The 15,874-nt window shown below is 45.3% G+C and overlaps 1 protein-coding gene across 2 annotated transcripts in view; it reads right to left on the reverse strand.

The window, feature by feature from the left end:
* The window catches only part of PRDM16 (PR/SET domain 16), a gene marked incomplete at both ends in the record, with an annotated part of 286,316 nt that overhangs the window by 157,096 nt on the left and 113,346 nt on the right, over positions 1–15,874 (reverse strand). For both annotated transcript variants that reach the window (XM_084274611.1, XM_084274610.1), the window contains one exon: positions 15,265–15,614. In XM_084274611.1, the coding sequence (XP_084130737.1) occupies positions 15,265–15,614 (350 nt within the window). The remainder of the gene's footprint in view (positions 1–15,264; positions 15,615–15,874) is intronic.

The raw sequence follows: 15,874 nt of genomic DNA on the forward strand, positions 1-15,874 counted from the left end.
ACAGTCACTTGTCATTCCATTTAATAAGAGAGAAAACTTTCCTGACCATCTAAATTATGCCATTCAAGATATTAAGGAAAACACACATACCCCAAAGTAAAGGTAAAATTATGCTGCAATCATCAAATCAGCCTTCTCTTCTTTATCCCATCTGTATATTCTCCTTGTAAATGCTCAAGTATTGGGTAGAAAGCTAGGCAAGCAGCACAGTCCTACCTGCTTGCCACTTAAATTGCTGGTATTTTAATCTCATCAAAGAATCCGAGTTTCTCTCCCTGCTGTTTTGACTCTGCTGTCTCTTAGTCTTGTCACATTCACTACTTTTGAATGAGTGCAGAACTTGCATTTACAGAATTTGCAATCTGCCCGATTGTTTAAGTGATTTATCAAATACTTTGATTGAACACTTATTGCTGTTCCAGTTCTGAATCTCATTTAAATTGACTGGGCTTGACATAAGCCTCTGGAGTGAACACAGAAGCCAGTCCAGGCTGTGTCAGGTACGGCACGAGGGCAAGAAAGTTCCACCTCAGCCAGAGCACTTGTGGAACTGCACTCCAGTGAAATCAGGCACATGGTATATTCCTTGTTAAGCATTTTATATCTGATAAAACCAGAATACAAGTCAGATGGGTTTATCGTGCTACCAATCCAGCACACTCAGCAGGTAGATCACGATACGCAGAGCATCACCCAGGTTTCTAAAGAAGGAGCTCTGCTCTGTCTTACACCATGTGCCCTTGGAGCTGAAGGGTCAGTAGCTTGGGCACGTTCTGCACAGCCACAAAGACAACATCCCTTCACAAAGGAGTTACCACCACAGACAACACAGGGGTCAGAGCAACGCTTATCTCAAAGGAGCTGGGGAATATCTGCAAAGTTGAAAAATGGTCTCATCAGTTTTTCTCATCAAGTGGCCGATGTATTTCTGGGGGACAAAGAGCAAACTGATGGCAAATGAGTTTGAAGGTCTACACAGAAACTTCACATCACACCACCAGAAGGGATGCAGCAAAACCCTTCCCATCGTGTTAGAAAGCAACACACCAAGGACAAGTATCCTGAAAGATACCTTTCACATGGAAAAGACATCTGTAACCACAAACCTGCATCAAGTGTGTGCTGTGCAGGAACTTCAGTGTTGCTTGTACGTACTCCTACTCCAAAGATACTATCCACTGGATGAATTAACTGAAGCCAGAGGTGACTGAAGTGAGCGTTACCAGACCACTCCACACTGCTGGCCCGGGGAGGTAGGGCACAGCTCTGACAAGGGGATGAAGGCTCTTTCAGCCATCTGCTCCAAGATGCCCCGAGCTCTGAAATAGTTTTATCCACTTTCTACCAAAGTGGGCACTTGTTGATCTCCAAGGACTGTAAATTCAGGCGTTCCCTCAGGATTTCAGTGAGGAAAATGGGCACTGAAACAGGTACGGTGAGTGTGAGCGCACAGTCTGAGCCCGGCAGCTCCTGGTCATCACAGCTGTCTCTGGTTGTGGGGAGGCCATGAGGTGAGTGCTACAGATTTATAGCTGTGACCATCACTGAGGCTTTTAGACTTGGCATTTCCTAATAACAGATAAATAAATGCTTATTGCCTTTGTTCCTAATTCTGCCAAAGTTCATGAGATTTTACAGAGCTTCTCCAAATAACCTCACAGTCCTCCTTGCATGTTCAATGCCTTCTGCTTCATTGAGGTACCCTGTGCGATTACCTTTTACTATATTAAATCCATGTGAGAAGGGCATCTCTCTAGTGCTGTAAGTTAAGGTGGAACAAACAGACTCTGCCACACCACCTTCAGCGATACCACCGCTCAGAAACCGAACTCAAACTGGTAAGAGTACAGAGAAGCCACAATAAATCTCTTCAAAAGCAACAAGCAGAGATGGGCCAAAGGCAGAGTGGATTTCAAGCACCCGGGATTCAGAGGTGATCAGATACAGAGTTTTCATCACAAATCATGAGCAAGCAGGGCGAGTGAAGAGAATTTGTTTCAGCTCATAAGAGATTATTACCATTACGTGCTCCTGCCGCATAACGGTTGTGAGTCTTTCTTCCTAACTCTGTTGTCTTTCAGGCTCATGGCATTTTCAATGCTTCCTCCAAACCCATGTGGGATAATGCACTTGCAAAAAGTAGGCTCTAGGTATGCACATTCTTAAAATCAACCACTCAACACGCATCCAAATAAAAGTGAGCTTTCCTACCCATTTTCCCCAAGAAAGGAAGCTCAGAGCCCTTTTATGCATTGTGAATGGCCCACCTAATTTAGACTGAATTATACCCTAACCTTCATTTCCCCTTTACTTCTTTGCTCCATTCAGTAGTTTCTGACTTCAGCTAATTCACTAACAATCCCAGCTGGTCCTTCCCAGCTCCCAGTTCTTTAGCACATTGTCCAAGGAAACTATGTGCTCCCATCTACACTGGTATTCCGCTCTCCAATTAACCTACTGCTGAGAGGCTTTACCCCCTTTCCACCACCCATTCCTCCGCACATACATTTTTTTAACCTTTTACTTCTTGAATTAAAGTTTCTAAGATCTCTTCCAGGTGAGAAGGTGTTAAATTTACTTGCTAAATGTGGTGCTGGTTAGGCAGGAAGACATAACACAGGGCCAGGCGATAGCCATGAAAAACTAATCTGCCTGATCTAGAATTGCCTTTCAAAGGCAAGTGTTAAGGCACAAATGTTTAAGATACAAGTAAACAAATAACAAAAGAATTTCCACACTTGCTGTATGACAGGCAGATGCTTGTTCTTAGTACTGAAACCACGCAGAGGAACTGGGGTCAGCCAGAGGTATGGCTGGTATTTGATATACGCAGCCCGGCAGTAGCACCACTTAAGACACGGAGATGGATTTTCTATTCTCATTATTGAAAAACAATCAATCACTTTTCTGTTGCACAGTTATGGCTCCAATGACAGTAAAGTGAACACCTGCACCCACGAGTTCTTTGCTGCTCAAGTTTTACCATGTCTGCCAGAGAGAAGAGTTTTAAACATGTCTGTATTTCAGATTAGTGATTACGTTAGGATACTGTTTTGTCTGGTCAGGGACACAGATGATCGTAGTTACTGGCTGCCTGATCGACATCCTGAAGTCCCCTATCCAATGCCTCTGTACTTATATATAGAAAACTCCCACAGCAGATGTGAATGAGCCTCCCTTGACACTGGCTAGAGACGTGTCTCTGTTGTGGGGAGTGTCTGCACAGCGCCTGTGCTGATGAAAAGTGTCCTCCTCCTTTTCATTTAAACAGATTCCAAAAAACTCTGTCCTAGTGCAGATTAACACCACGTTTTAAAAGACCTGAACTTCAGTGTACGCTTCCCCAGAGCCATTGAACGTTTCATCTTCTGACACACTGCCAAGTGTCTTCCTTCTCAGTAAATGCCACAGATCGGGTTGTTGACAAGATCCCAGATAAAGCAAAGATAGTGGAGATGTAAATGATGGCTGTTAAACACCTACCTCCCCCAATTCCTTCCTTCTTGGGCATCTGCTTAGAACCAAGCGAGCATAATAGCAGCACAGTGCTCCGAAAGTGGTTTCAGAGTCAGGCAGTGAGAAAGTCAATATGGAGCAGCGTGTCCATTTGTTTTGATTTATCTCACTAACTTCAATTGACAGTTAATTCATCAGAGGAGGAAAACGCCAGTCTAGTGAAAACACAACTCATGAAGGAGAGAGAACAGAGTGGAAAACGTAGAGTGGGGATAATACAGGTAATAAATTAAAGGATACAGTATCAGTATGTTATCATTCCCATTCTGAGGTTGCTGTATCCCTCCTCGTGCCAGTTACAGTTTATAGTGAGCAGTAAATTCACACATGCATTTACTGGGATTTCACACACACACAGACACGGCCTTTAGAAAATGAGGTGACTTTGCAAACCAGGGAAAGACAGGAAAAGCAGTCACTTGGCTCAGATTTCTAAATTTGCCATTTCCAGCAGATTGCTACAAAATCTTGTCATAAACTGCAGGCAAGATGAGACTCTGCAACGGCGCACAGCAGCTTGGATCTGAAATCCCCTGAAGTAGTGAAGAGCTGAAAACGAGCTTGAAGCTTTGCAGTAGAGCCAGGGGTGCAGCACAGCCCCAGAGCTGGGACTGGCAGGACAGACTTGGGTCTTCATAAGGTCCCAGAAGTGCCCCAAGCAGCCCCACTGTCTGCCCAACCCCGAAGCCTTGGTGGGCAGGGTTAGATCCCTGCTGAAGCACCCATCTGTGGACTGCATCCACACCACACCAGTCTTCTCAGAAACCCCATCTGTCTCTAGGCAGCATGCTCTGGAATTCACTTTGCACTGCATAAAGCAGTGCTCTTGATTGTAGTTAATTTAAACACTTTTTCTACAAGTTCAATCAAATGCTCCTTCTACATTATTTCTCAATAGCAATTCCAAGTCCCTTTTTTTCCACTGCTTTCAGGGTTTTGTAAACTTCAGCAGTATCTACTCTGCTCTACACCTTCTGTTCGACAAGCTCAGCAAACCCAGATCTTCCAGTCCTTCCCCCTAAGGCAGCTGCTTAATCCTCCTGGAAGTTTGGGTTTCCCTCCCCTACTCCTTCTCTGTCTCTGCTCCCCCTCTGCTCACACCAGAGCTGCAAGATCAAGGCACACCAAAGTCTACAGAGCAGCTTAACAATGTCCCATCATCTTCTCAACATCCCTACCAAATTCTGCTCCCAAGAACAGGACAGAAACTGGAACTTCTGGCTTTTGGGTTTTTTTATAACCAAGCCTGTATGCTTATTAAAGCCTCAGCACAGCTGCAGTGGGCTGTAAGGAACTGAGCTGCTTTCTGCCCATTTCCCAGGAAACTGGCCAAGAGCCAGAGCCAATCTGTCCTGGTTAAGGGAAGTATCTGCCCTTGGCCTCAGCAGCTCTCCAGAACAGCAGCCTTTTTATCTGCTGAAACAGCTTGGAGATGATGCAAACACCTACGTGTAGCAAAAGTGACTTATCTTCTGAGAGGGAACTGTTTGTAAATCACTACTTAGAGCAGTAATCTAGCATTTAAGAGACAAGATGCTCACACCTTTTGTCTGAACAAGCTGTAACCTTTGTAGCACTGCAGTACTTTTGCATTATTAAGCTCTCTCAATGCAAGATTAAACACAACCAAGAGCAAAAAAGATTGCATCAACTCTAAGAATCCCACAGCTCCCATATCGCTACCTAAACGGCTGCAAAGGTACAGCTACGTTAGGGGTTAGCAACACAGGAGACAAAGAAATCACAGCCTGAACTTCCACCTCAAAACCTACATTAGATCAGAAGTCCTCCAAAGGTTCAGACCAGTCTAGATTTTGCTGTTAAAAAGTTTCAAGGGCTTTTGTTGCTCATGAAGGAAAACACCGATTGTCACAGCTGGACTCACTGGTACATACAATCACAAGGAGATGCACAAGACTCCAGCCAGCATGCCAGGCTTGCCCAGTGCAAGGCTCGACTCCTCAGAACCTTACAATCATTTCAAAACACTGGGCTTTTATCTGCATCCAGTTTCAAACACCTTACAGCTGACGTTTGCCATCACCTGATGCTGAACACAAATCTCACAGGCTGGCTCTCTCCTCAGCACGGTTTTGCCCTGCTGTTCACCTGACTGAAAATTCAAATATATGGAAAAGTTTAACTCATCTACTGATGGTATAAGACCTGCTTGCATCAGGTATTTATGGGCCCAGCCATCCCCTTCCCCAGCACTGCCACACACTGAAGGGCAAGTTCCCAGCTGCCTTCGTGCTTCAGCCGCAGTGCTGGACCGGCAGTGGAAGATACACACAGAATAATACAGGACTAGCAATACCCACCACTACCAATATCAGAGGCTAAGTCACTGGAGCTGCATTTAATTCTTCCCTTGCAAAAGCTTTCAAGTCAAGTCAAATAAAGTAATCCACCACAACGGTTCAAGTTTTACAGACAAAGATTTCCCCCCACCCTGCAACCAGGCAGCGTGTGACTTAACAGTAATGTTTCAGAGTTGTTCCACGACCCATCCTTTCACTACATGAAGACAGACAAAACATATAAGCACTAAAAAATATCTGATGTCTTAGAGCTGGGAATAGCCACCTCCACCACAGCCAACTTCTGCTGCTGATGTGGTGCAGACAGGATATTCACCCAAAGTGGACCTGACAACTCTCCCCTCCTTCAAGAGTAAAATATTTATTCCCCTCCTCACAGCAAGTCCTTTGGACTAAGGCTAAGCTAAAAGCAGATCTTTTACTACATATCAGGCTCTTTGACACTTGTCAAGTTTGGTTTAAAAACAATTCAGCTCTTACAGCAGTAAAACTGGGCTCCCAGTAAAGTTCTTTCGCTGCTCTGCTGCACAGAAGAACTTTCAGTCCATACACACGGAATCCAGCTTTTAAACTTTGCTTTCAATCAATAAATCGGGTTTAAACTTGCAGGAGCCCCTCATTAACAGTTCTGAAAAAGCCAGAAGCAGCTTCCAAACAACCTGTCCCTCCTTCCCAGCACCTCTTGGGGACAGACTAGCTCACCAGCACCCAGTCCTCATTGCTACGGCCGGCAGAGCCGGGCAACCCAGTCCCTGGCTCAGACCAGTCACTTTCTGACTTCAGGAGCAGAGGTTTATCCGGTTCCCTGCATCACTCTTCTCTTCCAAACATTTGGCTTTGGCGATTTCCCCCCGCCCCTTCCCTTCCCCTTACTCCAAGTTTAAGGCAGTTCACCACTTACGGTCATTTACAGCTTACATCTCAGTAAATCCAGAAGGTGTCTGATGAAAAAGAGGGACTAGCCAAGCATCTTAATCCCCCTGTTCATTCATGCTCTCTGTAATGTTCTTTCAGGCCTCTGCTGAGAGACTAGGCTGAAATGAAGGCTGATAAATTAGTCTGGAGGGAAACAAGGCAGATTCTGCTTGTAAAAGGTCATTCCAACTTTGTTCTGGGTGAGGGTTTATCTTGACTGCAGCTGCGACAGACAATGGCCGGGGCCTAAACGGCAGAAATCCTAGCTCTGCTCATGAAATTACTGTGCTGATAAGGTAGAATGGACTTCAGGAGATCTAAATGGGAAAAGGGAGGTGGGGGACAGGGGTGAAACGTAGGTATTTTTGAACATGGTTGAACAGGGATGACACAATAAGATGTACAATTAAAGCAACGGCTTGCCTGGGCATTATCAGAAAGGGAAGGAACACTCTGCTCGCTAATCAGATCAAAAGGCAGAAAATGCCCCTGTCTGTGTGCTCACAAACAGCCTCTGTGTGAGCACAGGCACGAGTGGGCTGCACCCTGAGCTTTCTGTACCAGAAAGGTTATGAAATACTCCAAATACAAAGGTGGTTTTTAAAGAGCAGGGCTTCCCAAGGGCTGCACCGCTCAGCACAGCCACCGCTGCTTCCAGGACACTCCGGAGATGCTCCATGCTAGCAGGATGCTGCAAGAGCGGCCCCAGTGAGCCCCAGCAGGATGTCTGGGGGAGAACAGTCCTTGGTGATGAGCACCTGCATTTTTTTAAGCACATTTGGGGCATTTCTGGGGCAAAGAGAGTAAGTGATGGCAAGTTCTGATGAACCACTGTAGTCTGTGCTTCCCAGCGTGTACAGAGACTGACTCTCCTCGGGAGGAGATGCCTCTCCCTTATTTACACATCCCACTGGAACGTGCATGTCCCTGATCAATGCAAACACATTAAATGGTCTCAGTGTTCTGTTACCAGTCTGGAGGCCGATGACACCAACCAGCTTCCACTTCAGCCTGTGCCCCAGATGCTCCTGTTATCTGTTTGCTTTCAGAAAGGACAGGGAGAACCAGGACATGGGGAGAGAAGCACAAATGAGTCGAGGTGGGTGCTTCACCAGGACGCTACACCAAGCAGCTGGCCTGAGTCACAGCTTGAGAAACAAGGCACAGGATTAGTAATACCATTTCCAAGGACAGCCCTGGGCATAGAAACGCTCCTTCCACTCCACTTCTCCACCTTGTCTGACCACCAGAGCTCCTCATGCAGATGTGCTTCTAAAAGTGACTCAAACTTGGCTTCCCACCTTCCCTGGATAAACAGCCCTTGTCTTTCAGAGCTGTAAACTCTCAGTACAGGGATGTAAAGGTCCCAGCACTTTGCTGCGGTGAAACACACACAACAGGGAGAGGATGAATAATTAAATGATATATTAGGAAGCAAATAACAAAGACCCACCTACATCCCACTACTTCAGAAAGAGTGATAGACCCAACTTTTCATTTTCACCTCTATACAGGACAACATAACTCCCCTGCATTTCCAAAGCCAAATGAGCAGCAATTGAAGTGCCAAGATGTGTGAAGTGCTAAATCCCACAAAGTCAGAGTTGCTACATCTGTGGTGCTGCTCCATGCTTGCTATGGGAAGAGGAGGACGGTGCCAAATTATGCAGAAAGTGTGATTTCCCCTTTCTCTAGAAGTAATTAACATCATGTTTTACCTAGAAAATTCACTCTTCTTACTTCTTGTACCATACAGATTGAAGAGAAGAAATTCAATTTAAAGCCTTCAGACTTGATGACTACACAGGATGAGGTTTTGCTCATGTCACAAACCCATGAAGTCTAAACCCAGCTCCAAGTATTTAAGCCTTGACTCAAAGTTGAGTAATGACTTTAACGTCTCAGCACAAAAAGCTACTGAAACTCAGGGCTGGGGACTGGCTACCCAGAAAAAGGACCTCTGGAGTATAACTAGGTGAGCACCTACAGCATTCAGGCGGTCAGGGTCCCTCACACAGCAAGGTGATGTGGAGGTAGCCTACCCACAAGGGGCAAAGGCGCAGTAGCTCAGACCTCAGTGGACAGTTCCCAAGTTCACTGGAGAACTTGGACACACTCCTGTGCTGATAGATTATGCTGGAGTCCTCGATGCCACACTATCACACGCACATCACCTACTAGCAAGTAGCACGAGGATTGCCCTCTCAAACAGCAAACACATCCCTGATTGCCATGTAGAAGGAACCTTAGAACTGCAAAGCAACTTCCTCTGCATTGCTTCCACCTCCTGAAATCGCAGCTGGAAGGGTCCACAGAGCAACACCTCCTTTGAAGCCCCGTGTATGTTCAGGATTTAACTTATTGATCATTTCCTTTACAAAAGCCTACTGTGTGGCAGTGCTCCATCAGCCAGGCTCTCCTGCAAATGGAGAAAATAAAGGCTGGATTTCTATGGAAGATGAACCTTCCAGAGGAAGAAGCAGTGCTCTGTGTCCTGCAAGACAACGAGAAGCAGCTATTTTTCAAACCCTGTGGTCACCACTGAGCTATTTGTGGGATTTTCTTTTCCTCCTTTTTTCTTTTTTCATTTTATTTGAAGTGTGGATGATAAAATACTGTTTCAGAAGCTGGTATTCATGGATGGCTCTCGAAGACGAAAAGAAAATATTTATTTCCTTTTTCTGCTTGTGAATCAGAATGTTCTATTTAAAGAAAGTGCCCTCTGCCGACTGCTCATGAGTTATTACCCCTTATGGAAATAAAGGAGAAAAATCAGGAGGTATTCTTAGTCATTCCCTTCCCCTGTCTCTTCTTTTTTTCTTAATTCCTTATATACCCATGTTTTAGAGAAGTGCCTAAGATAGAGCAAGATATCTTGGCATTCTTGGGCCCAAAAAAGACTTACCCTTTTAACCCTGACATTGAGGCACTTGGTGAAACACCAAAAAACTCTGCAAATTTCACTTGGATGTCACAAGGTGTGCGTTACACTTCTATCCAGAGTTGATACTAATAAATTAACCCCCCAGCAGATTCAGTTGTAGGGACTGGGTTTTGGCCTTTGATACAACACGCAACTCCCCTGCACGTCTCCTCACTTTTAGCTGCTTCTTTCTCTCAACTCAGGAGCCCATGGCACATGCCTACAGATGTCTTTTTCATGCCAGGCACAGGGAACAGCCTAAGGATTGTCCCGGAAGCTTCTCCTTCCTCATGATGGTCTCCTAACTCAGGAACAAAGGCCATGTACAGCGGAGAACATGAACGTGTTGATGTTCTCGCCACGGTTGTTCTCTGGAAAGGGGACAGTGTTTAACACGTACAAAGTTGAGCAACTTTACTGGCCCAAAATCATACAGGATTTAGAAACTTTAGAGTTCAGAGAGTTTTCTTTCCTCCATGAGATTAACTTCTTTTTTTCACTTAAGCACCAGGTTTCACTCCAAAGCCAAAGTCTCTGCAGCTGTGGGATGCCCATACGCGTACCCTGGCTAGAGATGTCCGCAGTGGCCAGGAGCACATGTGGGAGCATCCAGAGTGCTCCTACCATCTGTTTACCTCACGAACCCAGAGAGTCTTTCTCTTTTCAGAATTATTCTAGCCAAAGTACACTTGGAGAAACAGTGAAGTAACCTTGCATGGGAAATGTTTCTGTGTAGGTAACAGGCTCCTCTGTCCAGGGAACACGTGCGCTCCGTTCTCCAGCAGTTTCCAAGCCTGCAAAGGATTGGATGTGGTTTTGCACACAGCAATTAAGCTCTTTTTCCCTGAGCAGGAGAGGCTGTTATAGTAACATTATTCACAAGCCAAAGGGAAGGGCCACGGCCAGAGAAAATGAATGAATCAGAAGACACATGAAGAAAAGCTACGAGGAAATGTCATCACATCCTCTGGGTCTGAGAGCTGAAAGGACGTTAGCAAGAGATGAGTGCAAACAGGTCTGGGGATTTCTCTGCTCATTTCAGGGACTCAAAACTCCTCGTAGCATCTTGCTAAGACAGAAGACAGATGAGAACATACTTCAACCAACTGTATCAGCTTTTAAAGTGAAATGAGGGAATCTGGGCTGCGTGTTCTTTTGACTGGGAAGTACAACAAATCCATTGCAGCTAAAAATGTTTAGAGTCTCCTTCCTATTTTAATATCTTTAAGGGTCAAGGAAACACAATACAATTCTCCTCTCAGCAATTCAGTCCACTCAGGTGAAGCAAATTGTCCTCAGCACTTAGGAGTGTTTCTCAAACAAACAAACAAAATAAACCAAAACCAAACCCCCCACAGCCCCACAGTGCAATGTAAATATCCTGTTTTGTGGGGACGGGAGGTCGAACTGCCATGAATCACTGACACTGTAAAGCCTGCTCAAAAAGCAGCAGTTTTCCACTGGCACAGACGTGAAGCCAAGAATGCTGCTGCATCCTTAGTGCCGGCTCTGATTTTCTTTCCACTGTGATTTGTCTTTGAGGGGACAGCTTCTACCTTCCCCCTCAAGTGAAAGCACTTCTATTTGGATATCTAAAGAAGCCATCTGCCTCTTACACATCCATGTAAGTGAAGTCTCCTATGCTTCAGCAAACCATCTCTCTTAAATATAAGCTAAAACAAAGGAACTAATACCTATATATTATTAATGGTATTTACCCTGTGAAGTAAACGGAGCTCAAAGCATATCTGCTTCCAAACTCCCAAGCATTCAGATGCTAAATTTCCCTCCAGGATGTCATTCCCATTCCTCTCTCAATTAGCAAAATAAACAGTACTATGATAAATACCATTATTTACTCAACAAAGTGATCAAAATCATTATGTGATTTTTTTTTTTTTAAGGTCCCAGAGGCAATAAAGGGAAAACACTCTGTGATTTATTTGGGGTGCTCTGAATGGTGTGCTCTGTGTCAGCAGGCAAGGAAGTAATAGGATCAGGAGAGCAGAGCAGAGACGCGATCACGTCACACTAAATAATCACAAGGCTTTTAGTTTGGGTGGTGTCTTTAAAGGAAAAAAGGTAGATAAACATGATCAGCACAGTAGTGTCAGGGAATGAGGCATGGGGGGAAACACACCATCCTAGGCCAGCGCTTACTGAATCACCCCTACGAGGGGGTGGGGGCCGGAAGGCCGACACATCTCATTTATTTTTATGAAATGAGCATGAATCACTCACTGCCATCTCTGTTTAAAGAGAAAAAAAAACCCTCAAACTTGAATAATAGGTGTGGCTTAATGTCAAAAATATTTTTAAGACATCTTCCACAAAGGAAACGTTGAAGGGAACCCATGGAAAGAGAGAGGAGAGCAAAGACCTGCTGCAGATAAAGCAGGATGTGCATTCACCCAGCCTTAACCCAGTCCCTCCTGTGCAGCCTCCAGGCAAAGCATCGATAGGAAAAGGAAGTACATCTCCCTTCTTCCAGACACTACAAGACAGACGTGGCATTGGGTATTCCCTGCGATGGGTTAGGCTGTTAGGGAAATAATGAGTAAAGCTGGAAGTTGCAGCAAATGGCATTCTTCTTTCACCTCCTGGAGCTAGATGTTTTACATCAGAGCCAGGCCTGGATCAAATGGTTTGGATGAAAAAAGAGCTGGCCCCCACCTCCAAACAGGAGCCTGTGCTGCTTGAGCACTGTAAAATAAAACAAAACACAAGTCTGGTCTTACTGAGGTTTGAAGAGAGAAAGCTATTTCTGCAGTGTTAATGCCCTGGACAGAAGAAATCCATTTTCACATCAAAGCCCTCAATAGCATGTTTTCCAGCCCCCCCCACCCCCCACAATGGACTTTCTTGAGCGAGAGAAATCAGAAGGAACAGTTACAGGGAAGCACAGTCAAAGATCATGTCAAACCACATAAGGAGCACTTCTCATGGTACACTACGCAACGGAGATCTCTAAGGTCCATCACTACTGTGGCATGAAGGCAAAAGTCTCACCAGCAAGTGGTAGGGTGACAAAAAAACTCCTCCTCTTTTCTTTCTGACTCTTGCAGCCATTGTCTGCCTATGTGATTCTACTACCAGGAGGTGGACCCATCCCAGGTCACAGTTTTCTAGCACAAGTGCCATCACATAAAGCTGCCTAGAACATCCCTATAAGGTTTTTCCAAAGTTACACTTGAAGGAACCAGCTCAGAAAGCACCACACAGGCAGCCACAGCATTTCTTGCACACATTCCCACCCAGCCCATAAAGGTGTCTGTGGATGCTGCTCCCAAGTGAAGTCACTGAGTGACTGCAACCGGATTTCAGAACTTTCTTTAAACATCCTGGGAAATGGAAAACTTCAAGAGATATGTGCAAATACAAGCAAGGTCAAAAGAGATAGTGTCAGGGTGGGTCTCAGTGTTTGAGGACATCTGATGGAGGACAAATAGTCCTTCCTTTCAGGTATGAGGCATACCTGCCAAATCAGAGAACAAAAGGCTGCCGCTGAAACGTGTGAAGTGCCACAGGGAAAGAAAGTTTGTTCAATTACACTACAAAAATAAACAGTATCACAAAGTCAACGTAGACTGGAGTGAAAAGATAGGGCTTCTATCAGGCCTGGCATTCAGTGCAGAACATTTCTTAAAAACTTGAATGTAAATACAAACTGTTATCAGGAATATAAAACACAAGGACAAAGTTTTGCCAAGGTCATAGGAGGAAAAAACCCCAACATTTTCATTACTCCAATTTGGTCTGACTTGTAGCAGCCAAGGAGGACAGCACTTTGTTCCCCCAAAAAATCCTCTGCCTTTGTAAAACCCAACACAACCCAATGCCACCTATAAATACTAGGCACAGAAAAAGAGAATCCACCTTTCTGCAGGAACCATTTCCACACTGCAGCCTAAAAATAATCAATACTGCATATTCCTAGAAGAAAACCGTGCTTTCTTCCAGACAGACCTTAATGTGACTGGTACTTCAGGTAATTCCAAGCTGCCTCATACCTACAGCCTCCCTGAAACAGAAAGGGATTCCAGTAGAGTAACAGGGATTTTATTTGAAAAACAGAAACCAGATATGTTTTGAATCTAATGCAGAATACTAATCAAATATGCTGTAACGATGCTGGCATGAAGAGCAGCCAGCATAACGATGAGCTTCCCAGGAATGCCACTGGTGGGGCAGGAATCAAACCTCTCAGCTGAATTTCCCGTCTCGCCCTGCTCTGGGGGGGTGAAGAGAGGAGGAAACTCACTCAGCCGAACTCTGACCTCAGCTCTTCAAGTATTTCCTCCTGCACAAGGACAAAACTCGATGGAGTTGGTTTTAGAGTGTTTTGTGCTTTTTCCTGCACTTTCCACACGTTGAAGCAGTAAACAAACCCATGGGGGTGACTCCTGCGGGCTTCACAGGCTCTAACCACACACTGGTCTTCTGGACTTCACAATCAAGAGTGTAAATATCATCAGTCATGATTTAAAACATTAATGCTGAAGTGTGGCCTTTTTGGCCTCATTTTCTAAGAAAACAGAATTTCTGTGTCCGCACTGCTGGCTTGCCCAGCCATACTCTTTTATCCCCTACTTGCTTCCCACCTCTGTGCTCCAGAAGTTTCTAAACCACGGCTTCATGCCAGCTAGTGCCCAGAGAGGCCAAGTTCCTGTGTCATCCAGAGGAAACAGGAGCTAAATCCATCTTCCACACCTCGTGAAGGACAGGACAAGCCTATGAAACAGCACATGAGCCCTCTAGTTATCCCTGTTCTTCAAGACCAAACACAGCAGACCCTACGGATGCGCAGCAGGGGTACTGGAGCATTGGGGTGGGCATTCAGGCTTCAGCAGAAGAGTAATTATGTGTTATATAAGAGACACTGGGTGTGCTGGGATGGGACTGTGGACACACAGCATAAATCCCAGGCTACGTTCACCAAATTTATGGTCATTCTTAGGGCTGTGGATACTTTCCAGTCAAGAACAGAGGAGCAGAAGAGACTAAGAAGATTTCTGGGACAATCCCAGAAAAGCAGGGAGATGGGTATGAGTTCTGGGACAGGGTTGGTTTTCCTACTGAAGACTGTTTTTACTTTAGCTCTTAGGGAAAAATGACTTTCACATTTCTTTATCTTTGCTGCAAGAACTCAAGAACATCGAGGGCGTTAATGGGTACATGCTATTTTTCCACGACCAGTTAATAACAGCTGCACAGCTAACATGGACTGGGAGTCAAAGGTAACACACCCAACTACAAAACATGATGCGCCTAATCACATTCCTTCCATTGCGACACGTTCCGAACACAACCTGAAAATGACAAGTGCTTTAAGGAGTGACCCAACATCATCTGAAACCAACCTTCTAGAATGGTGCTGGAGCAGTATCTGTAGCCCAAGAAGCTGGCTTAAAAAGGATGGCTGCTGCCTTTGAAACACTGTGGGTAATCAGGGACGCAAAGTAAGGCAGGGAAATAGGCCATTAGCAAAGTCACTACTGCTGTCCCCAGGCTGGTGGGGACTCAGTCCAGCTTTATCAACAGTTTGCACAGAAGACAAATGAATGTGATCATCACATTCGACACGCTTACCTCCCATCCAAAGTTTGTCTCCTTTAATGTGCTCCTCTGTACTGTCATATAGGGTCCAAATCTTTCCCCAACTTCAATCTTCTTTTTGGCCCAAATCCCTAGCCCTGCCCCTGGAATCGAAGATTCTCTGAGTTCAAAATCTGGTGGGATTGGAATGTCATCAGGAATGTAGACGGGAGCTTCATAAGGTGAGCCCTCCTTGGGAGTGAAGTCCTCACTGGTGGGAAAGGGTGATGGAGGTCCGACAGGAATGGGGGACATAATACTGTCCTCTGTTTCCTCCTCTGCACTTTCGCCAGCAAGGAGATCAGGGTCGGTCTCGTACATATTATTTACAATCTCGCTGTCACCTAAAAGGGGAAACAGCAGAACAAAACACACTGAGATACTCGCGCCAACATCAGTCAATCTCTTCTGGGGACAGAGTTTCATAAAGCCTGGTTCACACGGTTAAGGAGAGGAGCAGTGGCAGGAGCAAAAGATAAGCCTGGCCTATGGGCAGGCTGTTCACTCTGGCTGCACAACATCCAGCCCTATGGAAGGATGGGATGGGAGCGTTGCATTGGGGCAGGCATCCCGCAGCGGCTCGCTCTCGATAACAGCAAGAGGG

Source organism: Gallinula chloropus (assembly GCF_964237585.1).
Source record: "Gallinula chloropus genome assembly, chromosome: 23".
Classification (NCBI taxonomy): domain Eukaryota; kingdom Metazoa; phylum Chordata; class Aves; order Gruiformes; family Rallidae; genus Gallinula; species Gallinula chloropus.